This window comes from Schistocerca cancellata, chromosome 1, assembly GCF_023864275.1.
Source record: "Schistocerca cancellata isolate TAMUIC-IGC-003103 chromosome 1, iqSchCanc2.1, whole genome shotgun sequence".
Classification (NCBI taxonomy): domain Eukaryota; kingdom Metazoa; phylum Arthropoda; class Insecta; order Orthoptera; family Acrididae; genus Schistocerca; species Schistocerca cancellata.
This window is the reverse complement of record NC_064626.1, coordinates 1,110,088,164-1,110,113,815: the sequence shown is the minus strand read 5'-3', so window position 1 is coordinate 1,110,113,815 and position 25,652 is coordinate 1,110,088,164. Positions and strand designations below refer to the sequence as shown.

Below are 25,652 nucleotides of genomic sequence, written 5' to 3'. Positions count from 1 at the left end.
ACTTCGCTGAAGTCGCTTTTGAAAAGAAAGAACTATCAATATAGTGCTTAAAACTGTCGTTTCGCCAGGAAAAACGTAGGAATGATAACCTTCGCATCAATACTGGGAATTCTGGAGAAATTTTGTCAGCCAACATGTGTAATGCTGATTCAACAAGTCATTCAAGCTATCAATTATAAATTAGAAAAACTAACTGTCGGCTCCACTTCGCATATTGCGTAACGACAGAAACTTGATTCTTTTTGTCCTGTGTGCTCTGTCTTGTGTCTTTGTTTTTAAACCTCAACATGACAGAGACAGGTGCAAAGTAAATTTGATACCTTAAATGAGATTCCACGAGCCTCTGAACATTTCAAAATTTATCTGTGCAAATGGTTCATATTTTCTGCCAAAATTTATTTCATTCCGGTATAAGGATTGGCCGAGCGGTTCTAGGCGCTACAGTCTGAAACTGCGCGACCGCTAAGGCCGCAGGTTCGAATCCTGCCTCGGGCATGGATGTGTGTGATGTCCTTAGGTTTAAGTAGTTCTAAGTTCTAGGGGACTGATGACATCAGAAGTTATGTCCCATAGTGCTCAGAGCCATTTGAACCAATCTCACGTCTTAAGACACGAAAACAACAATGTATCTTATTGTTTTGTATATCTTCGGGACCAAGCTCCATTCCCATTAGTTTCGCAACTTTTTGTGCTACCTACTGTACATGCCTTACCTCTGGCAAAGAACTGCGCATGCGAACTAAACAACTACAGCAGCATCGTGGGTTGGATCCTACAACAAACATTATGTCTAAAGGACAACATCTAAATTACAGTTGCTCTGTAAATCAATGTGATGCTCAATTTGAAAATTCATTAAGTCTTTCACCGCTTCTTCCCACTAAAGCGACTATTCATATCATTCCATCGCATACTTTCCGAATTGAACTGGTTACAAACGACAATATATTCCTATAACAGATCGTGATGCCTGCTTCAGGCAAATTAATTATGCGCATAACGGCAAATACTCTGACACGATTTCAAGCACCTAACAAAACAACATTTACAAAATTAGACTGGCGTTATAAACAACACCATGAACGAAAACACCAACTCGCAGCATGATTTGGCAACTTTAATGAAACCTGTAGACATGGCGGAAAGGTAAACATACTGTATAAGCTACGAAGAATGTGTACGAGGATTCATGGAAATTTTCCATTTTATGAAAATATATAAGGTTTTAAGAATAACATATAAAAGTTGGACATGCCTCTGAAAGAAAATTTGACATTCAGAATCTGACCATCATAGTACTCTGCAAAAATCGTCGTTCTAGTGATTTTGCATCTCTTGGTCTGAAGCAACAGTGAAATGACAGGACTATGGAATGTCACTGCCAATGAAAGAAAGATGTGGTGATCGTCTACTTCCGCACCCTACAAGATCGTGGGGATCCCTGTACATCACTTTGCAAAATCCAATACTACATTTTAATGTTATTTAAACCGGAAGTGTAGGTTTAAATCACTGTTATTAGAACTGAAAGAAGAACACTGCTCCGAAGACACCTCCCTTTGCTATATATTTGGAGGGAGAGAGAGAGAGAAATTGCACAAAGGTTGGGGGAAAGGGGAGGGGCGTGATGAGCTTACAGCACAGATTATGCTCAACAAAACATTGTTGTAAGAAAACAAGTATAAAAATACGCCTTACTCTTTCGTAAAATAGAAAAAATGCAAAGTAAATGGCTTCCTCATGAACTGAATTTTTTATATAGACCGTTGACACACAACTATGTAGCTTATTTACAAAGAGAGAAGTAAACAATGCCGTGGGTTACATTAAAGCAGACAAACTGCGTCTCATGTTTTAAGCCCATAACTTTCGTTTCATGTCTTCACATTTATTATTTTCTGATGGCTGTCTCAATCAAAAACATTAACTCATACATTCGAGAAGCAATGCTGGTGTCTGTCAAAAAATGAAAACTACAAAGGAGCACAGACTTGACGCCATGGTGTTGACGCTATGAAATCTAAACACAGACAACCCCAAAAAGTGTATATTCTGATCTACGTAATGAGTAGCAAAAGTGCAGTAGTATTGAAAAGTTTATAGAAAAAACAAAAAAACAGTACGCGCGCACGCATTAAAGAGAACTACTTCGGACTGAAGTTATTTACGGCAGTGTTTACAAATAAGCAAGTATTTACTATGATTCACAATATTAAGGTCAATGCCTAACGCTATTTTTAAATAGAATCTAACACTTCAAGTCATTTTTATAGTGTAAATAGCATCGGTACAAAAACAATTTTCGTGTAGAAATCATTTTAGATAATTTCTGCATTTTTGGACTTACCAATACTTCACCAGTGCGGTTACTTGGAGAGGGTTCACCTGATCTGGATAAATTTTTCGACATAGGGAATAAATAGCATCGAGTCCTGCCGGAGTTGGCGGAAAAAGCTCCATTGGCAACCGATACCTCGCACCACTTAACTCGCTCATTCCACTTTTGGAACTAACTCGAGCACACCACTTCCACTGACAATAGTTCGTACGTTTCACGCAAGGTGTCACTGGCGGGTTGGAGATGCAGTCCAAATCAGCATACTTATATTTAAGAATAAACTGACGCCACAGTTAGAACCAATAATAAAAAAATAAATCGTTAAAAATTTATTCTGTTCTAAATATCAGTTTGTATCTGTGTGACCTCCTTTCTGAACTTTTGGTTTGGAAGCTCAATACATTGACTGCTTGTGAATCAGCCGGGTTGGGTTGGATGAAGTGTGGGAGGAGGAATTGTAACAGAGATGGAACCTTACGATGTTATAGTCAACCAGCCAGTTGTCATTGATAATGTAAGTTTGATTTAGTAAAACACGTTCCTTACTTTCCTGAATAAATGTTGTATTAATACCATCAATACAATATTTTGTGTCATGGAACGCCATATTTAAGAAACACTGTGGTCACTGAAGTGTCTACATTGTTTACTGCGATTGTTCTAGTAAAATAAACAGTAAATAGTTTTGCTGCATCGCCATAGAGATTGCAACGATATTGTGTGCGGAAGCATACCTTTGAATTCCTTATCAATAATTGTGAGGTGGCCAATGTCAGCCTAATACTCCCAAAAATAACTATCACATCACATGTCATATTCGATGGAAGTTTTTGACTCCACAAAATCACAACAGCCAGAAGCCGCACAAAACACACATGTTGAATAGTTACAAGGCAGACGATTGTTAAAAGTAAATAAATAATTGCGAGAGATAAACCAAAGTGTTAGTGTCCCGCGTCCGTTCTCTGGAGGTTATGAAGATAAACGAACGTGGTTTAGGATTTAACATACAGTTAGAAAGAATAGACGAACTGAAGCCCTGTATTCGTGTACATGGTTTTGAATAAAATACACATAAGCATTTCTTTCTCTGGCAACGCAGCTAAGACCTAAAAAGTATTTAGGCAAAAGGTCATTAGCAGTATCATGTAAAGTTAATAGCAAAACATCTTACAGAATTCTCTTAAGGAAACTGGGAATTCTTACGCTTAAGAGTTAATACATTGACGGCCAAATGGTATTTGTAGTTAATTGTAGTAGTGAATTTAGGATGAACTGTAAAATACTAGATGTAAAAATCATGTTCATATATAGATTGGGTTCAGAAAGCTTTGTTTTGCTGCAAATGTCTGTAAGATATAGCCAGCAGACATCAGATAGGAAATTGTAAATAGCAAAATAATAAAACCTACTTGTAGGGAACCAAATTAATCACTTCAATAATTTATCGCAGTATTTCTGCATTTGGATGTAAAGTCTGGTTAAAACTAACAGGCTTCAACTTTCCCAGACTATAGTGACAGAGCATGTTCTGTGTAAAGTTACAAATTATCTTAGTTTGATTCATTAGAGAGAAACAACAGCTGACCAGTGTAAGAGGAAGTGCAGTCCCCCCACTCTTCCAAGTATCTTAAACTAGATTAAGTCTGATATAACCATCATCATTAGTAGATCAGTACTAGTTTTAATTTGTTGTTAGGCTAGTACACCTACACATATAGGAAGTATCCTGTACTGGCTGCTTTCCTTCATGATGGAGTTCGTGCTATGTGACGATGTGTGAACAAATGAATTATCACTGCACAAGTATCGTAAGGAATTCCTACTGTGCAGAAATAGCAGTATTCAGACTAAAGAACTATTGGGTTGATTACTTCAAGTGCAAAGGTTGATAAGTAAGGATTGTAATTGTTAAGTGAAAGTAAACTCTCAGAAGAATGGAAACAAATGTGAGGGGGTTGTATCTAATCATTTGACCTGAGACTTGTTATGATTCCCTGGAAAAAGTGTCAACCGCGAATTTTTTTAAGTTTTTGGCTGCTCTTGGCATATTCTTTTTATGTAATTAAGAATAAATATTATCCATCTTTTTCAAATGAATGTCAAGAGATTACACAGTCTTATGTTGGAGATAGCATGTTTGTGCCCTAAAGCACGTTTGCAATTTATGATTAATTGAAGAACTACTTTCTGTTATATTTATTGAATGCTTTAGTGGTAAGTGTCCATCCCTTGACTGGAAGAAATAATTGAGATATAAATGTAATGCTTTCGGTGCACATATGTTAAAAAACAATATTGAGAAACATTTTGTCGGATAATAACAAAAAAAATTTGATTCTTGGATTTTCATTTATGTGTGGGTTGTTTTTTTATACGTAAGCTATCTAACAGAGCAATGTGTTTAAAGACAGCAAACAGTCCGTGTAACATTCATTAGTAAGAAAAGGTGCAAGACTCTGAACCATTTAATAAGTTTTAACTGAGCATGAATTATGGTGTCCAAATGACCTATATCAATGTAGGTAGAATGTTGTATTGTAGATGCATCAACTCTGTGAAAGTGGGTAATGTATTGTTGGAGAAATTCCAAATTAGCAAAGGGCTTTGACAGAATTTTCCTTTGGCTCCTCTGTTTAAAATATAACTAGATGTAGTACTGAAGACATGGAGAAGTAAATCCAGTCTTGTGGGAATGTCTCACTTACTTGCCAAAGACAAAGTGATAAATGCCAAAGATGGTGAGAACACTAGTTATATATGTACAAAATAAGCTGTTTGAAGAACATGACAAGTGGGATTTAAAAATACATTCAGAAATCTGAGTGTATGATAGTGGGTACTGGCAAACAAAATGATTTATATGCTGAGAATTTAAGTATTAAATGTTGTTCTTTTAAGTATATAGGCATAACTGAACCTGCAAAATATAAGTATCTGAGAAATCCATATAACATTGAAAAGTACCCTGCAACACATATATTGATGTGATCTTGATTTAAATATGGACACTTCAGATCCAGTTTCAAGGAATTTTTTTCTTCTAGTTGTGTGTGAAATTTGATCATTCCTCTGCATTTATCAATGATAGTTTTTCTTATCATATTGTGTTTCATATTGATGAATAATTAATATTTTTTTTAAGCGTATACAGCTCGTCTGTTGATGTATATCTTGTTAAAAGTATCAACAAAAGTATTAAAATTGATATTGTTGCCATTTTGCTGGTATAAATGGCTATACTGTTATAGTACACTAAAACAAATAAAATAAAAACTTTTCCATAATTATAAACTGATCTGCAGCATAGCCAGAGGTCTAGGTTAAGTTGAAAAGTGACAATTCAGTTGAGTTGGTGACACCAACAAGTGTGAATGCAAAGTAAAGGTTGCTTTATTCAGTTGATCTGTAGTGTAGCCCTATTCTACGTTAATGCTATATTTAAAAATTACATTCAGAATAACAGTATTGGGCAAATCTCTGATAAGTATTTTGATGCATATGGCAAATAAAATGGAAAAAATGCAGGGTTGCAGCACCACAGAACTCTTCCCAGCTTAAATACACAACATTCATCACTATCTGCTCATATGTCTTTCTTATCTGGAAGGTTAGGGGAAGAAGAATGTTCAAGGGAAAAACTGATTTTATAAGGCTTGCCAAAAATAGATGTGGAAAGATGCCCCAGAATCCTTATCAAATGTGAACTGGATAAATTCATGATCAATTAATTGTGATAAATCCGCAAAAGAAAAAAAAAAGTTATGTGAAACAAAAAAATTATCATTCAGGGAAAGCCATTATGTAAAATCAAACAGTGGAGAGTCCAAATTGACATATCACTAATATTATGAAAAGGATAAATGGCTACTCACTAGAGCTGCAGACAAGCACAATGAAAAGATTGTTACACATTGAACTTTCAACCAAATCCTTCTTCCAAAAGGAAAACACACTTTTTCACACCGGCAAGCACACCTTACACACACAAGACCACTATCTCCAGGTGGAAAGCAAATGTGTTGTGTCGATTGGAAGCAGCAATCTGGAGTTGGTGGGGATGGTGGGAGATGGGATGTGTGTTTGGGGGGGGGGGGGAGAGAGAAGTGAGCACTCCCTGGTGGAGTGTGCAGGGGCAAGGTATGGCAGGACAACAATGACAGGCGCACAATAAGCGTGAGTGGACATGACTTAGGAGGAGATGAAAGGACAGGTGTGGGAACTGTTGGTGAGGGCTGCGTGCACAGTAGGTTAGAGGCCTGGACGATTTTGGGAACAAAGAATGTGTTGTAAAGATAACTCCCATTTGTGAAATTTCAGAAAAGGTGGTGGTGGAGGGGAGGATTGAGATGGACTGGTTTGTGAAGCAGGCATTGAAATCAAGCTTCTTATGTCCAGCTTGTGCCACAGGGTGATACAGTTTGGTGGCCACAGTTTGATGGTGGCGATTCAACTTGATGGACAGCTAGTTGATAGTCACTGCTACTGTGCAGCAATTGGAGCAGTGCTGGTATACAATATTGTTGCTTTCACAGGTGGCCCGACCTCTGATGGATTAGGTTAAGTCTGTGACAAGACTGGAATAGGAAGTGCTGGGTGACTCGATTGGGCATGTCTTGTGCCTGAGTTTCCACATAGATAATATCCCTGTGGCAAGGGGTTGAATTGGGATTGGCATAGGAATGGACTAACATGTTTTGGAGTGTGGGTGGGTAATGGAACACCACTTTAGGAGGGGTGGGAAACAGGCTGGCATAGGAAGATGCCTTGCAGGTGCCCATGGCTGTGCTGCAGATTTGTTAGTATACTTTTCCTTCAGAGCAAAAGTAATTATGTATTATGATAAAATTATTGAGGTAGATGAGGAATAAAGTAGTTGGTTTGGAGTCTGAAGGATGTGAGGAGAGATAGTGTCCAAGAGCAGCAAGATAATTGTCATGGTGGATGTTGGTGTGTAGGGAAGTGACATCAACAGTGATGAAAAGGATGCAGGAGGTTAAGGGATAGGTATGGTGAAGAGTTGTTGAAGGAAATGGTTGGTATCTTTTGACTTGGGACACTAGATTTTGGGTAGCTGGTTGGCAGAGTTTGCTCAGTGAGGGCTGAAATTCTTTCAGTGGGAACTCAGTAACTAGCTACTATGGGGTGTCCAGGATTGTGGAATTTGTATATATCGAAAGGCATGTAGGTTATGGTTGCCCATGGGGTTAGGAAGAAAACAGATTCAGGGGAGAGACTCTGGGAAATGCCTAAGGCTTTAAGCTGGAATTGGAGGTTATGTTGAACTTCTGAGATGGGGTCACTGTGGCAGAGTTAATAGGTGGAGGAGTCAGGCAATTAGCATTTCTATTTTGACACTGTGTATTCCTTTCCTTTGTGAAAGGTTGGTGTCCTTAGTAGGAGACCTGGGGAAGGATGGTGAGGTCAAGTTGGAGGTAAGGAATTCCTTGAAGGTGACCACAGGCTGGTTAGGCAGTAGGGGGTAGTATCATGGTTGGATGGTGGAGAGGCAGGTTCAGTGTTGAGATTAGGTTGGCTTTGAGTGGATAGATTTGTGGCAAAGAAATGTTTCCATTGCAGGGATTGAGAGAAGGAGATTAGTTCTTTGAGAAGTCCAACATGGTTACATTTGGATGTAGGGCAGTAAGTGAGACTGTTTTCTTTTATGTAGACAGATGACAATTGCAAGTTTTACTCATACAATTACTGGTTTCAGTGTCATTAGTGATCTTCTGATCTAGAGTTGCAGCATAAGAAGACTTGTATTGTTGTTCTATGGTTAAATAAAGAATAATGGTTTCCAGTTGGGTTGTAGTTTGTTGTAATGAATAAATGTTGTTGTTGTTGTTATGTTATTTCTACAGCTAGATGCTTATTTACAGGGCTCTGGAGTCATCAAAGCAGGATTTGCAGGGGATCACATTCCAAAATGTCGGTTTCCGAACTAGTAAGTCAGTTCAAATATATGTTCACATAATATTACATTATTATCATTGATGATATATTTTTTTGATAAGTTTCTAATGTTTGAGAGTGTTTGTTGAATGTAGGAAGGATGCTCAGAAATTAAGTCCCATTTTGGAGAAAAAAAACTCATAAAACATTCTTTCAAATCAAAATTTAATTTTACAAGAAAGCGCATTTCCTGCTGAACACCATTTTTTGCTTAATCATCACTGCAAAAGCACCTTCCAAAATCACCCTTAAAGGTCAAGAACAAGTGGAAGATGTGAGACCAGGGCTCCACAGTGGGTGATCAAACTACTCCCAACCGAATTGTTGAATAAGGTTTTGAGCAACACCAGCGGAATGGGGTTGTGTATTGCGTGGTGGGACAGACAGGGCATTCTGTTTGTTGAGTTCCTTCCCAGAGATGCAACCATTAGTTTGGTACAGTACTGTGAAACATTGAGAAAACTTAAATGCACATTTCAGAAGAATAGGTTTGGATCACTGTGTCAAGACATTGTGGTAAGTCACGACAACTCATGTCCCCATTCTGCTGGTGTCGTTCAAAACCGGATTCACCAGTGCAGTAGGGAGTAGTTCAATCAACTGTGGTACAGCCCTGATCTTGCACCATCTGTCCACCATTTGTTCTCGAATTTGAGGAATTATTTTGGGGAAATGCTCTTTGACAGTGATGAAGATGCGAAAAATGATATTCAGCAGTGGCTGTATTTTTATTTGGTGTCTTTTTATGAAGAGGGCAGAGAAAAGTTGCTTTCCCACTGTGACAAATGTCTGAACAATGCTAGCAACTGTGTAGAAAAATAATTTAAGAAGTGGTCTTTCTTCTAAAAATAAATTTTGGTTTGAAAAAAGTGTTTTTGTGAGTTTTTCCAAAATGGTACTTGCTTTCCAGAGATGTCTCACAGACAATAACAGCAAGGAAGAGAAATTATTGAAGGCTTTATAAGCAGCATTTTTTTCAGTCTAGTGGCACATTGTATGACAGTAAGATTTAAGCTGCACAGTATTTTCACCAAAACTTTGTTGAATTAAATATTGTTACGCTATTGATCAAATTAATTATGTATTAATATAATAGAGGGAAACATTCCACGTGGGAAAAATATATATAAAAAAACAAAAATGCTGGAACTTACCAAACGGGAAAGCGCTGGTAGAGAGACACAATGAGAAACACACACACAAATTTCAAGCTTTCACAACCCAAGGTTGCTTCATCAGGAAAGAGGGAAGGAGAGGGAAAGACGAAAGGATGTGGGTTTTAAGGGAGAGGGTAAGGAGTCATTCCAATCCCGGGAGTGGAAAGACTTACTTAGGGGGGAAAAAGGACAGGTATACACTCGCGCGCGCACACACACACATATCCATCCGCACATATACAGACACAGGCAGACATGTGTAAATGCAAAGAGGTTGGGCAGAGATGTCAGTCGAGGCGGAAGTACAGAGGCAAAGATGTTGTTGAATGACAGGTGATGTACGAGGAGCGGCAACTTGAAATTAGCAGAGGTTGAGGCCTGGTGGGTAACGGGAAGAGAGAATATATTGAAGGGCAAGTTCCCATCTCCGGAGTTCTGATAGGTTGGTGTCAGTGGGAAGTATCCAGATAACCTGGACAGTGTAACACTGTGCCAAGATGTGCTGGCTGTGCACCAAGGCATGTTTAGCCACAGGATGATCCTCATTACCAACAAACACTGTCTGCCTGTGTCCGTTCATGCGGATGGACAGTTTGTTGCTGGTCATCCCCACATAGAAGGCTTCACAGTGTAGGCATGTCAGTTGGTAAATCGCGTGGGTGCTTTCAGACGTGGCTCTGCCTTTGATCGTGTACAACTTCCGGGTTACAGTACTGGAGTAGGTGGTGGTGGGAGGGTGCGTGGGACAGGTTTTACACCGGGGATGGTTACAAGGGTACGAGCGAGAGGGTAGGGAAGGTGGTTTGGGGATTTCATAGGGATGAACCAAGAGGTTACGAAGGTAACACATCTTGTCACAGTGTTACACCGTCCGAGTTATCTGGATACTTCCCACTGACACCAACCTATCAGAACTCTGGAGATGGGAACTTGCCCTTCAATATATTCTCTCTTCCCACTACCCACCAGGCCTCAACCTCCGCTAATTTCAAGTTGCCGCCCCTCGTACATCACCTGTCATTCAACAACATCTTTGCCTCTGTACTTCTGCCTCAACTGACATCTCTGCCCAACCTCTTTGCATTTACATATGTCTGCCTGTGTCTGTATATGTGCGGATGGATATGTGTGTGTGTGTGTGTGAGTGTATACATGTCCTTTTTCCCCCTAAGGTAAGTCTTTCCGTTCCCGGGATTGGAAAGACTCCTTACCCTTTCCCTTAAAACCCACATCATTTCGTTTGTCCCTCTCCTTCACTCTTTCCTGATGAAGCAACCTTGGGTTGTGAAAGCTTGAAATTTGTGTGTGTGATTCTTATTGTGTCTATCTGCCAGTGCTTTCTCATTTGGTAAGTTACAGCATCTTTGTTTTTTATATATAATTATGTATTAATAAACAGAAATGACAAAATTGGACTTGCTCACAATTTTCTGTTTGATATGTGACACGTAAACATGTAACACTACAGGGACACTCTCTTTCTGTTAAATATCAAGCCATGATACAGTTTGTTGATCTGCTGTGATTTGTTTCAGATTGAAAGAAAGTCTCGCTCACAATAACTTTACATCGTTATTTAGAAAATTTTTAATATACAAATTTTTAAGGCTTTTTGCCAGATTAAAAGATCTTACTAAGATAATATAACATAATTTTTTAAAAAAATTCTATTAGGACCATTAACAATTATACTTTACCAAAGTTTCTCTTAAGAAAGACAGTGTTAGATTTAGTGTTGTTATGTAGCTGTTTTTATTGTCTATGTACTTTTAGTGCAATATAACTCACAGCTTGCATTTTACAGGATTTTAAGAGATTTCCAGTAGTGTGATGAAGCAGTGTATGGTCCTCCGATTAATATTTATATTGTGCTTTTTCCTGTAGTATTGGACGTCCAAAGCATATTCGCGTTATGGCTGGAGCACTTGAAGCTGACTTGTTTGTAGGACCTAAAGCTGAAGAGCACAGGGGATTGTTAAGCATAAGGTATCCAATGGAACATGGAATTGTTTCTGACTGGAACGATATGGAAAGGATTTGGCAATATATCTACAGTAAAGATCAGCTAAATACATTTGCTGAAGAGGTAGAGAAGTCTTCATAAAATTATGTGGTTCTGTGTGTTTACTGTTTCTTAATTAGGTATTATTGCCATAATTGTTTTTCTTGCAGCATCCTGTGCTGTTAACGGAGGCACCACTAAATCCTAGGCGTAACAGAGAGAAGGCAGCAGAAATATTTTTTGAAACATTTAATGTTCCAGCATTATTTGTTTCAATGCAGGCTGTGCTTAGTTTGTAAGTATGCCCAGTGAAACATTAATATGAAATAAAATTAAATCTGCTATGTTGAGTACTATATACAACCTCACTAGAGAAAAAAGTTATCTTTTCTTGTAAGCTTGTAATACTTCTGTAAACCTCAGTGACAACTGTGATTCACTGGGAAATAAATTGACAAGCTTCTGATCGTACACTATCTAATTGTTGGAGCACTTGTGTAGTGTGTCCACATTGTGTGCATATTGCCTCCTGTTGTCCGTCTTTCCATAAGAGTAGTTCACAATGCTACACACTTGGAAGAATGAGACAGGCACTGTGCTGTATGACATCCTTGGGAACTCATTAATGCTATGCAGATCTTGAAGCAGATACCTGCCATTTTTCATCTCATTCTTTGCCCTCTGCAGGAGACTGAAGTTCATAGTATCTGAATGATAGTTATTTTTTGTCCAGTGAGCTTGTAAATACTTACTAGCTGGTTCTCAAGTAAATTTTTTCGAGCAGCCTATAGCACTCCTGGCAAAAAAGGTGAAACACCAAGAAGGGGAGGAGGAAACTTCACACTTTACAGATTGAGAAGGTATGTGATGTTATTTCAGTGACTACAAATTTACAAAGACCTTGGCAGTATGAGCCCACTTATCAGTATGATGTTGCACCCCTGTGGCCTGGATGCATACATTGACTCAGTTGGGTAATGTGTCATAGAGCCATGTGATATCTTTGACCAGGAGAAGAATGCGATTTGCATAAAAAATACCAGGTACCATATGCTGTGCAAGTCTTTTATGACTTTTGAATAGCTAGGTTATGATGTTCTCACGTCATTTTCAAAACATAGAAGGGTTGAATACTCGTGGTTGGTTGAAATAAAAGTTCAAGATGCACTGAATTAATTTGTTGAAGGGAGGGCGATGGTTCAAACCTGCGTCTGGCCATCCTGATTTATGTTTTCCATGATTTCTCTAAACTGCTTCAGGTAAATGCCAGGATAGTTCCTGTGAAAGGACACAACTGACTTCCTACCCCATACTTCCCTAATCCGATGGGGCTGATGACCTCGCTGTTTGGTCCCCTTCCCCAAATCAGCCAACCGTTTATTGAGCGTATAGGTACAGTTTTATACAAAGGATGTTGTCCTCATGGCTACTTGATGTTCAAGTCGCATTAAAAATTCTTCCCTGGAGCTTCAGAGAGTAGACAACTAAAATTTCCTAACAGTTCAGAGAGTTGCTCCCCCTGTGCTTCAGTTATCCCTCAGTCCCTTTAATCCTCTCATTAACTGCACAAACCATCTTTTGGTTACACAATACAGGCTGATTCCAGTGTTTATAATTATCAGGAGACTTGTGGTACAGTTCGGCTACAACTTTACTGCCTGATAAAATCTTGTTTAACTGAACTCTAAAACTGTTATCTCTTACTTTAAACTCAAAACAGTTACCTGCTGCAGTTAATTGTGGCACCTAATTTTGTCATTCATCCCATAACAAGTATAAAATTCACTCAGATCTGGGATCACTAAACATGTCTGTATAAGGAGGTTGTTTGTGTTGTTACCCCTGGGTGATAATTACACGAAATATTTGTCAGGATTTGTAAGCAGTGGGGTCTCTGAGGTACAGAATACACGAACACCGAGAAGTAACTTTAAACAGTTTATTAATAAAAGACTGATTATAAAACACGCACGCTACGTGCACCCATCATCAGTGTGTCTGACATCTTAACACTGGCTAATTACGGTCATATCGAAAGGCTCCATGCCGAGCTAAGAAAAGAGACATATTCGCCCCCAAGGCCGCGCTAGTTATACAGTGCGCTGTGGACGGCGGCCAGTGGCTTACTCTCCTGCGGCGGACAGCAGCCGGATGAGCATCTACTGACCAAGCAAATTGTCGGCATTCCAAGATAGGTCATCTGGTGAGCACGTGTTATGTACTGTATGGCTACGTGCAACCTGTAGACCCTTACATCACTCTCCCCAGAGAAAAAGAGCAACCATAGGTAGCTCAAAACGACCTCCTGGGTGTTATGAATTTATTTTGCCATTCGTGGCATCAGAAGGCATCGCAACATGTATTTCATTTGCAGACAAAGTAACGTTCAGTACAGAGAAGCGAGCTTTCAGGATGAAAATTTCATACATGACAAATGCTGTTGACAAAAGACAAATTAATAAAAGCAATAAAAACACAATACTGACAATCAAGTATGCGTTAACATTATTGGATGAATCGAAGTTCTTAATTTTATTTGCTGCTTCAATGAAGTTTAACTCATTATTGGAAGAAATTACATTTTCATGGATATCCTTAATTAAATCATTGTCTTCCGAAAAACCTGATAAGGAATGCTTTCCATATGTTAATATGTATGAATCATTGTAATAAACAGATAACATTCTTGTTAATGGCAAATGCCCAGTGGCATGAAATGTAGTTGGCAATACACTAGGCATATCAAATAGTTCACATGATAAACCACAATGTGTAGCATTCAAGATTAATTCACTATTATTCAGTTTAAGTGTAAAGGGTAGCTCAGGTGTATCATGATTGTTACATGTAAATGTGACATCGAGGGTGGAGTTAAATGAGAAAATTATACCTTCAAAACATCGTTTAGTATATGGATGATAAAGACGTGTTAAAATTCTAGGGCAATCATCTCTTGGGGGATGATTCATAAACAATTCTTTCTCACAGCTGTACACTCTGCTATGGTAGAATATTGCCAATTCATGGCAAATTAACTTATGACTATGTTTACACATATGCAAATCGTTTTCATTTAGGGACAAAAAAATATATTCGATCCTTGCTGATCATTAGATAATCATTTAGTATGTACTTTACATGAATACCTGTCAGTCTCCACTTCACAGGGCTTTCTAAGGCTGTTCTTAAGTTAAGGGCATCAATTGTAGTATTTGATAAACTATTAGTAATCCTTAATTATCAAATGTAGACCCTACCTGCATTTTGGCTGTGATCCAGTTATTATACCAAGATTTCCAAAATAGTATAATTACCCTTGTTGTTGTTGTTGTTGTTGTTGTTGTTGTGGTCTTCAGTCCTGAGACTGGTTTGATGCAGCTCTCCAATCTACTCTATCCTGTGCAAGCTTCTTCATCTCCCAGTACCTACTGCAACCTACATCCTTCTGAATCTGCTTAGTGTATTCATCTCTTGGTTTCCCTCTACGATTTTTACCTTCCACGCTGCCCTCCAATACTAAATTGGTGATCCCTTGATGCCTCAGAACATGTCCTACCAACCAATCCCTTCTTCTGGTCAAGCTGTGCCACAAACTTCTCTTCTCCCCAATCCTATTCCACACCTCCTCATTGTTATGTGATCTACCCACCTAATCTTCAGCATTCTTCTGTAGCACCACATTTCGAAAGCTTCTATTCTCTTCTTGTCCAAACTATTTATCGTCCATGTTTCACTTCCATACATGGCTACACTCCATACAAATACTTTCAGAAACGACTTCCTGACACTTAAATCTATACGCTATGTTAACAAATTTCTCTTCTTCAGAAACGCTTTCCTTGCCATTGCCAGTCCACATTTTATATCCTCTCTACTTCGACCATCATCAGTTATTTTGCTCCCCAAATAGCAAAACTCCTTTACTACTTTAAGTGTCTCCTTTCCTAATCTAATTCCCTCAGCATCACCCGACTTAATTCGACTACATTCCATTATCCTCGTTTTGCTTTTGTTGATGTTCATCTTATAACCTCCTTTCAAGACACTATCCGTTCCGTTCAATTGCTCTTCCAAGTCCTTTGCTGTCTCTGACAGAATTACAATGTCATCGGCGAACCTCAAAGTTTTTATTTCTTCTCCATGGATTTTAATGCCTATTCTGAACTTTTCTTTTGTTTCCTTTACTGCTTGCTCAATATACAGATTGAATAACATCGGGGATAGGCTACAACCCTGTCTTACTCCCTTCCCAACCACTGCTTCCCTTTCATGTCCCTCGACTCTTATAACTGCCATCTGGTTTCTGTACAAATTGTAAATAGCCTTTCGCTCCCTGTATTTTACCCCTGCCACCTTTAGAATTTGAAAGAGAGTATTCCAGTCAACATTGTCAAAAGCTTTCTCTAAGTCTACAAATGCTAGAAAAGTAGGTTTGCCTTTCCTTAATCTTTCTTCTAAGATAAGTCGTAAGGTCAGTATTGCCTCACGTGTTCCAGTATTTCTGCGGAATCCAAACTGATCTTCCCCGAGGTCGGCTTCTACTAGTTTTTCCATTCGTCTGTAAAGAATTCGTGTTAGTATTTTGCAGCTGTGGCTTATTAAACTAATTGTTCGGTAATTTTCACATCTGTCAACATCTGCTTTCTTTGGGATTGGAATTATTATATTCTTCTTGAAGTCTGAGGGAATTTCGCCTGTTTCATACATCTTGCTCACCAGATGGTAGAGGTTTGTCAGGACGGGCTCTCCCAAGGCCGTCAGTAGTTCCAATGGAATGTTGTCTACTCCGGGGGCCTTGTTTCGACTCAGGTCTTTCAGTGCTCTGTCAAACTCTTCACGCAGTATTGTATCTCCCATTTCATCTTCATCTACATCCTCTTCCATTTCCATAATTTTGTCCTCAAGTACATCGCCTTCTATATACTCCTTCCACCTTTCTGCTTTTCCTTCTTTGCTTAGAACTGGGTTTCCATCTGAGCCCTTGATGTTCATACAAGTGGTTCTCTTATCTCCAAAGGTCTCTTTAATTTTCCTGTAGGCAGTATCTATCTTACCCTTAGTGAGATAAGCCTCTACATCCTTACATTTGTCCTCTAGTCATCCCTGCTTAGCCATTTTGCACTTCCTGTCGATCTCATTTTTGAGACGTTTGTATTCCTTTTTGCCTGCTTCATTTACTGAATTTTTATATTTTCTCCTTTCATCAATTAAATTCAATAATTCTTCTGTTACCCAAGGATTTCTACTAGCCCTCGTCATTTTACCTACTTGATCCTCTGCTGCCTTCACTACTTCATCCCTCAAAGCTACCCATTCTTCTTCTACTGTATTTCTTTCCCCCATTCCTGTCAGTTGTTCCCTTATGCTCTCCCTGAAACTCTGTACAACCTCTGGTTCCTTCAGTTTATCCAGGTCCCATCTCCTTAAATTCCCACCTTTTTGCAGTTTCTTCAGTTTTAATCTACAGGTCATAACCAATAGATTGTGGTCAGAGTCCACATCTGCCCCAGGAAATGTCTTACAATTTAAAACCTGGTTCCAAAATCTCTGTATTACCATTACGTAATCTATCTTAAACCTGTCAGTATCTCCAGGCTTCTTCCATGTATACAATCTCCTTTTATGATTCTTGAACCAAGTGTTAGCTATGATTAGGTTGTGCTCTGTGCAAAATTCTACCAGGTGGCTTCCTCTTTTGTTTCTTACCCCCAATCCATATTCACCTACTACGTTTCCTTCTCTCCCTTTTCCTACTGACAAATTCCAGTCACCCATGACTATTAAATTTTCGACTCCCTTCACTATCTGAGTAAATTCTTTTATTTCATCATACATTTCTTCAATTTCTTCGTCATCTGCAGAGCTAGTTGGCATATAAACTTGTGCTACTGTAGTAGGCGTGGGCTTCGTATCTATCTTGGCCACAATAATGCGTTCACTATGCTGTTTGTAGTAACTTACCCGCATTCTTATTTTCCTATTCATTATTAAACCTACTCTTGCATTACCCCTATTTGACTTTGTGTTTATAACCCTGTAGTCACCTGACCAGAAGTCTTGTTCCTCCTGCCACCGAACTTCACTAATTCCCACTGTATCTAACTTTAACCTATCCATTTCCCTTTTTAAATTTTCTAACCTACCTGCCCGATTAAGGGATCTGACATTCCACGCTCCGATCCGTAGAACGCCAGTTTTCTTTCTCCTGATAATGACATCCTCTTGAGTAATCCCCGCCCGGAGATCCGAATGGGGGACTATTTTACCTCCGGAATATTTTACCCAAGAGGACGCCATCATCATTTAATCATTCAGTAAAGCTGCATGCCCTCAGGAAAAATTACGGCCGTAGTTTCCCCTTGCTTTCAGCCGTTCGCAGTACCAGTCCAGCAAGGCCGTTTTGGTTATTGTTACAAGGCCAGATCAGTCAATCATCCAGACTGTTGCCCTTGCAACTACTGAAAAGGCTGCTGCCCCTCTTCAGGAACCACACGTTTGTCTGGCCTCTCAGCAGACACCCCTCTGTTGTGGTTGTACCTACGGTACGGCTATCTGTTTACCCTTAACAGAATGAATTAGATCAATTTGATTCTTTACAGAGTTGAACTGTTGCCGGGTTTCAATCAGATTCTACTTGAGTACAAGTTTTGCATTACTTGTTGAAACTACCCTGTCTGATCGTGGTTCAAACAAGACACCTGCACTCTGTGGTACTATTACTACAGCATTAGTAGAATATGCTATCATAACAAACATTAGAATAAAAATGGACATGGTTAATTAGTTCTGGTAACATGTGTAGTAAAAGGTTTAGCTCCACTTGTGCACCCTTTGTAATAGCTTCAATACTAAATTTTCACAACACATTCACATAAGCACATGGCTGAAATAAACACATGCATTGCACTCTCACACACTACACACACTTATGCAGATTGTAGGGGTCTCTGGAACAGGATCGCTCAGAATGTAGCGATGCCTCGACCTCAAAGTCTGGACTGCGACCTTGTGTTTCTCGCTTCCTGGGTTTGAGAACAGCAGGTCTGCTTCTCGGTCGGTCCTCGTCGTCTTGCGATGCTACAGGATATCTACCCAGAAATGGCTTTACACGATTGACATGAATGACAATCGAACGAAAGGGCAGTTGGAGCTTAAGAGTGAGTGGCTACAACACCTTCAAGATTGGATATGGTCCTTTCCAAAACTTCTTAAACTTTTTGTCTTGACTCTTCTTTAACACCACGTTGCTCAGATACACAAGATCTCCAACTCGATACTGTGGCACTGATGCTTGGTGGTCGTGTTGTCTTGCTTGCTGAAGAAAGGATTGATGATTTTGCTGTTTCATTCCCCTCCATGCTTCCTTTAGTTTGCGTGCTAGATCCCTTATGTGTTCATTGCTGATTCTGGTAGTCGATTGTGCCAAGTCCAAAGGTGAATGCATTCTTCTTCCGTAGGCGATATCATATGGACTTAGGCCAGTTGAGTTGTGCAGTTTGGCATTGTAACAACTTACCACGTACAGTAAACAGACATCCCAATTGTCATGTCTGCTGCCCCCATAATGGCTAACTATTGTAATAATTGTTCTGTGGACTCGCTCCACTCTTCCATTTCCTTCAGGGTGTGCTGGTGTAGTCCTTAACTGAGTTATTTGTATGAACTTACAAGTATGTTTAAGTAATTCACTCATAAAATTCGTTCCCTGATCACTAATTATACTTTATGCTGATCCAATCTTAAGAATCCATTCTTTTACAAAAACTTCAGATATAGACTCACCACTCTGATCAGGTATTGGTATCATAAGAAGGTATCTAGATAAATAATCTAACATTGTCAATATGTATTTGTTTCAATCTTTAGTCTTAGGCAACAGCCCTACATCATCTAGTCCTACTCTTTCAAATTGTTCACTTGTCTCTGGCAGTTCTTGCAATGTTGCTCCACTTTTTCCTACATTATTCCGTCTGTTACAGGAATCACATTGTGAAACAAACTCGAAAACGTCAGCTTTGCAGCTCGGCCACCGAAACATTTCAGCAATTTACTGTTTGTTGCTTTTTTACTGCAGTGTCCTGATAATAAAGAATCATGTTGTTTTCTCATGATTTGATCTTTCATGCTGTCTGCAATAACTAGGCGTTTCCATTTACTAGTGATTTTGTACAATAATCCATCTATTTCAACAAAACATTATTCATTTTTCCATAATTTGCATTGTGGATCTTCTTCCTGAGCTGCCTTTAACTCTTATTCTCGACTTATTGTAGCACAAACATTGACTTTTCGACTCATTGCATCAGCATTCACATGTTATTTAGCAAGTTGGTGAATAACCTTAAATTGGTACTCACTCAGTCTTAATGCCCATCTTATTAATCTGGAACTTGGATCCTTTAAGCTCAATAACATTTAAGTGCAGCATGATCTGTAATAACTGTAAATTCTCTTCTTGTTAAGAAACATTTGTTATGTGTTATACCAAAAACCAAAGCACAAAGCTCCTTCTCGGTAGTAGTATAATTACATTCTGCTTTGTTTAATTGTCTGGAAGCAAATGAGATTGGATGTTCATGACCATCAACTTCTTGAGACAAGATTGCATCTATGGCAAAATTGGATGCATCTGTTGAAAGAGTAAAAGGTTTACTAAAATCCAGATAGTCTAACACTGGGGCTGTGGTTAGAGCAGTTTTAAGTTATTCCATTGCCCTTTTGCATTCCGTTGACCAATTAAATGTGGCTCCTTTCTTTAGTAGCTGTGTCATTGGACGTGCTATATTCGCATAACCGGCTATAAATCATCTGTAGAAATTTGGCAATCCCAAGAATGATTGTAGTTCTTTCAAATTCTGTGGTTCAGGAAAATTCTTTACATCTTCAATTAATTTTGGATCAGGTCAAACACCTTCACTGGTTATAACATGACCAAGGCAGTTAACCTTACTTTGTGCAAAACGACATTTATATATTGACAAAGACAGGGTTGCACTTCCTATACCCTCAAAGACAGCTTGTAGTCTCTCAGTATGCTGCTTCATGTTTTCACAAAAAATTATTATGTCATTTAGATAAACAAGTGCTTGTGTTGGGATGAGCGCTCGTAAAACTGAATCCATCAGGCATTAAAATGTAGCCGGAGCATTATGAAGTCCAAATGGCTATGAAGATACTTGTATACTCCTGTTGCAGTTACAAATGAAGGTTTTGCTTGATCATCAGGGTGCACTGTTAACTGGTGATAACCACTTGTTAAATCACTTAATGAAAAAATTCGACATCTGCCCAAGTAATCCAAGGTTTCCACTAGATTTTGTAAGGGGTAAATGTCAGGTGTGATTACAGCATTCAAAGATCGGTAATCAACACAAAAATGGAACTGTGGTTCTCCAGAAATTGATTCCTTATTTACAATTACAACAGACGAACAGCACAGTAGGTCTGAAGAATCTCTTGGTTTTATAATTCCGGCTTCTAATTATTCTTTAACCATGACTTGTATCAACTCTCTTTGACTAAATGGTATTCGGTAAGGTTTCTGTGTGACTGGGGCTGCATTCCCTGTATGAATATGATGCTGAACTAAATGAGTGACAGGTAAATTTGCATGTTCTCGGAATAAATCTATATACTCCAATAAAACAGGTGCCAAAATCTTCTGTTAATCAGCTGCCAAATGTTCTACCTTCTGCCAAATGTTGCGCTTCAGTTCATTATTAACTCTGTCTCCTCGTTGCAATTTTGTGCTACTGTTACCAAAACCTGTGTTTACAACCGCAGCGTTTGTTACTTCATCTGGAATCTGTATTATGTAAGAAGTGGGTCCCTGAGGTACAGAACACACGAACACCAAGAAGTAAGTTTAAACAGTTTATATATCCCAATATATCCCAATCTCGGCGTTATCCATCCCTATGTGGACGTCCTCTGGGATACCTAATTATTTCCCATATTTGATGCTCCATTTGTACCTCCTCACTGCCTTTGGTCATTGAATTTTTTGTTTCTCTTTCTGCCTCTTGGAATTCTGTTCTCCATATTACTGTGTAGCCTCCCATTATTTGTTTTGCCAAATCTCTCTTCCATGCTCCCCGTACTATAGTCTATACTGCCCATTATAGTTTTCTTTATTCCTGCTGCATTCCTCATTGTCATGCACATTTATGCAGGGTGGGACAAATAAAAATGGCCTGGAGAACAGAGTACCAGTGTACAAAGAAACATAGTAGAGGAAAGGAAATACATTGGTTATAGCAGATGTTGAAAGTGGCTACTATTCATGTCTTTGCACTTTTGGGTCGTAGTCAGCAAGTTGCTGAAGGCGGATTGAAGCTGGACTGCTAGAATTCCTGCAATCTCATCTGAAATGTTCTGTTACAGTTTTAGAATGCTAGGAGGGTTGTTGGGAAACACCATAAACTCGAGGGCTCCCTGTAATCAAACACTGACAGATCAAGTAATCTGTGTGGCCAGCCAGAACTGTGACCAGACTGAGCTTTGTCAGGTGGGAAGATTGTGTGAATTTGCTTCAAGATTTGGTGGCTGATCGGGCAGATTTTCCTTCCTTTTGGAAGTAACTGTAGGTTAATGCTACCACTAATTCACATTCAATTGTATCCACTCATCTAGGATACTTTTATTTGCCCCATCCTGTATTTCTGTCACCATGCATTTCCCTTTGTTAGTTCTACCTGCCATTCTTAAAAAAAAATCTGTCTATCTTTCTATGTATTCTAGGAAACTATCTGTGTTTCATTTTGTGCATTAATCAAATCTCATTGAATATTGTCAGGTAGCCTTTTTTTAAAAGTGGAAATGATTGTTAATGGATCTTTTCAGTTTCTTCCATATAGAATGTTTTTATGTTTTGTCTGCCTGGTCTGTATAGTGAACCATTCAAAAACTCATTTTGTATCCGACATTGCTTTGCTTCTCCCCAACATCTGTGCAGAAATCCTTTTGTTCTAAAATTGCTAGTATTCCAATTCATTAATGATAAAGTTTCACCTTCTAACAAACATATCACAAATTTAGCTTTAGGCCTATCTCCATCAATACTCGCATTTAGAAATCTATCCGTAGAACCTTGTAGAAAGTCTAAAGGATCCTAATTCCCAGCATTATCGAAACTTTTCATTCCAAAATTACCGTATTTACTCGAATCTAAGCCGCACTTTTTTTCCGGTTTTTGTGATCCAAAAAACCGCATGCGGCTTAGAATAGAGTGTAAAGCAAGCGGAAGTTGTGAAAAATATTGGTGGGTGCCGCCACAACTAACTTCTGCCGCCGAATATATGTAGCGCTACACAGGCATGCTTTGTAGGCACAGAGATAAATACTGGCACCAAAACCTCTGCGTCAGTAAATAAATTAAAAAAAAAGGTAAAAGACGAGCTTCTTTCTCCGCCCCGAGTTTCGACCACTGCATTTTCATACATTATCCAACGAAGTAAAGACAATTTCCGTATTGTTCATCTTCGAATGTAGCAGCATTTCAATGTACTACGAAAATCCGACTGGGAAGACTGTTTGGGATGTTTGTCAATATGGCCAACTCTACATTCTGAATTTTTTCCTATCTGTGAGAAGAGATGGTTGCTAACAGGATCTTTTATGAATTGTGAATCACATGCAGTATTCTCTTCACCATAAGAATAATACGAATATAAACATTTTGCCATGTATTGTTTTGTGTTTGCTGTTATCTCATTTAAATCCTGTCTGCCTCATAAACTACGAAACTAGAGTGAGAAAACAGCAAACGCGGAAGAATATACATATCATGTCATGTTTATATTCGTATTATTCTTATGCCTAATAGTGATACAGTCAGAAATGAAGCACGGCAATTGACTAGATTTTTAAATCTAAGATGACTCTAATTTCTGTGCAGAATGTAATGTATTGAAGAGACACCTGCAAAAATTTTCAAAGGGAGAAAAAATTTTCGCTAAACTCTTGTTCAGAACATCTTCTATAATACGCAGTCTATTATTTGGTTCTTGTTGATCATTATCAAAGAAAGCAGCAGTGTAAGTAACAACAAAAAATTGTAAGCGGCAGTAGCGCGCACAAAAGCAAGCCATGCCGCGAGCGGCAACAGATCGTGAACACACACTATCAGAATTTGACAAACAATGCATGACACAGTACAGTAATGCATTTTCAGCTTAGAGTGACGTAAACACCTATAACAAAGAAAATGGCACTTATCAGATCAAAGCAAAATAAGCAATCGATTCAAACCAGACGAAACACGTGAAAAAGGAAGGGTACCCGTATAAATACCAACGGAGCGCCTGACGCGTAGCAATGGCTACTTGGTAAAGCTTAACTGCTAAGCTTACGACTCGAACCAAACTACTGTCACTATATCGTCATTCATTCGACCTAAATTGTGTCTCATATTACAATGGACCAACTTTGTTTCGATTTGGAGACGCAACCTAAAACTTTTCTCTCCCCCTGAATTTCTAGTCTCAAATTTCAGGTGCGGCTTAGATTCGGGAAATTTTTTTTGCTTGATTTCGAGTTTCATTTTTCAGGTGCAGCTTAGATTCGAGTGCGGCTTAGATTCAAGTAAATACGGTACTAATAAAAGGTACCATTGTTCACTACTCTTCCATGCTCCAGATTTAAAAATTCTTCTTCATATATGATTACAGCATGTTTTCAATGTCATTTAATCAAATATTCCACATACTTTCCATTACTTGGATGCTCTTCTTAAATTCAGTCCCCTGTTCTTTAATACTCTGCTTAATCTCAGCCATTTGGCCATTGACTTTAGCTATAGCTTTCATTATTGAATTTAATGTATCCACTTTTGTTGCGCAGCTATTGGGTTGACACACACTAATCTCACTGACTGAAGATTGCCATACCTGGAAACTCTGTTATCACAAATACTATTTGAATTACTTGTTGTTGTACTTTTATATGAACCCAACACATCTTTTTTAAAAAAAGCCACAGAGCTGTGTTAGACAGTTCATGTTTCGCAGTCTGTACTTAACTTTTGGAGTCTTGTTGCTTCCCACAAGACGTATCAAGCCGATGCTCTGCTCTGCCACTGCTGCTGCTGCTGCTGCTGCTCACAGGGTTTCCTGCTTCCTGGCTCAGGTGGACTGCTGCCATTCACTAGATTTTCCATTGGCTGGTGTGGACTGTTACCACTGCTTGGTGGTACCACATGGTTAACCTGGCTTTTCATCCTTGCCAAACCCATTGAGGCTTCCAAAGTCACTTCTTAAGTCATTTAGCCTTCAAAAGGAATCTCTTGAATGTCTCCTCGTCTGCATATTCTTCCAATTTGGCTAGTTAAACAATCACGACTTTGGGTTTGTCTGTGATTCAGACAGACAAATCACAGACATGGTCCCAAATTATGATATCATCGTACCATATTAAAAGTATAGACCTGTTAAATGTTTGAAGAGTATTTGTAATTGGTTGAAATGAAAGTTCCACATGCACTAAACACATTTATTGAACTCGGCTGAAAACTGGTTAACATAGTAAATTACTGCTGCAGAACAAAAGCAAACTAGCGCTTTTCATTTATCATTGGTACGATTTTATACAACAGGTGTTGCCCTCCTGGCATCCACATTCAAATTGAGCACTTCTGGCTGTCAGAACCTCATCCTGCCCCCTTGCCTGACATCCCATCCGCAAGCTACCTGAGGGTGTGTTCACTACCCCATACACAATAAGATATATCTCTGCCCATATATTGAACTAAGATTTTATATTTTATCAGAGGCCGTGACTTGTACTATCACAATACCATGGCTGGCAATTGGTGCTCCTGAGGTCATAGTGTGAAACATAAAACATTATGCTGATTTACAAAATCAGACTCCACATGGAAAATATGTGTGTGTAACAAAAATTGGAAAAAATAACACATTGACACAGGACATGTACATCAGAAGGAAACAGTGGTTGTGGGAAAGCAAGGAGGAGGATAATAATAATAAGCAGCAGCTTAGAAAGGAAATGTAACGAAAGACGACAGGCAGTTTTGTTAATGGCATTGAAAATGGTTTTACTGTACAGGGATAGTTAACTAGTAATAATGTTGCTTTTCTAATTAGAGAAAAAGAAAGAAGAAAAGAAAATTGTAAGACCATTAAAGTGAGTAAGTTTCTCAGTAACGGAATATTGTATCCTAAGTAAAACAAATCTACAGGGA

At 38.8% G+C, this 25,652-nt stretch overlaps 2 protein-coding genes across 2 annotated transcripts in view; one reads left to right on the top strand and one right to left on the bottom strand.

Annotated features, from left to right (window-relative positions):
• LOC126092113 (suppressor of fused homolog) overlaps nucleotides 1-2,531 on the bottom strand; it is a 133,479-nt gene extending 130,948 nt beyond the window's left edge. Inside the window, exon 1 of the mRNA XM_049907554.1 lies at nucleotides 2,348-2,531. Coding sequence (XP_049763511.1) covers nucleotides 2,348-2,496 — 149 coding nt within the window. The 5' untranslated portion in view covers nucleotides 2,497-2,531. The remainder of the gene's footprint in view (nucleotides 1-2,347) is intronic.
• Nucleotides 2,532-2,733: 202 nt separating this feature from the next.
• The window catches only part of LOC126092106 (actin-related protein 1), a 64,540-nt gene continuing 41,621 nt past the window's right edge, over nucleotides 2,734-25,652 (top strand). The window contains exons 1-4 of the mRNA XM_049907541.1: nucleotides 2,734-2,852; nucleotides 8,221-8,285; nucleotides 11,335-11,536; nucleotides 11,623-11,747. Coding sequence (XP_049763498.1) covers nucleotides 2,805-2,852; nucleotides 8,221-8,285; nucleotides 11,335-11,536; nucleotides 11,623-11,747 — 440 coding nt within the window. The 5' untranslated portion in view covers nucleotides 2,734-2,804. The remainder of the gene's footprint in view (nucleotides 2,853-8,220; nucleotides 8,286-11,334; nucleotides 11,537-11,622; nucleotides 11,748-25,652) is intronic.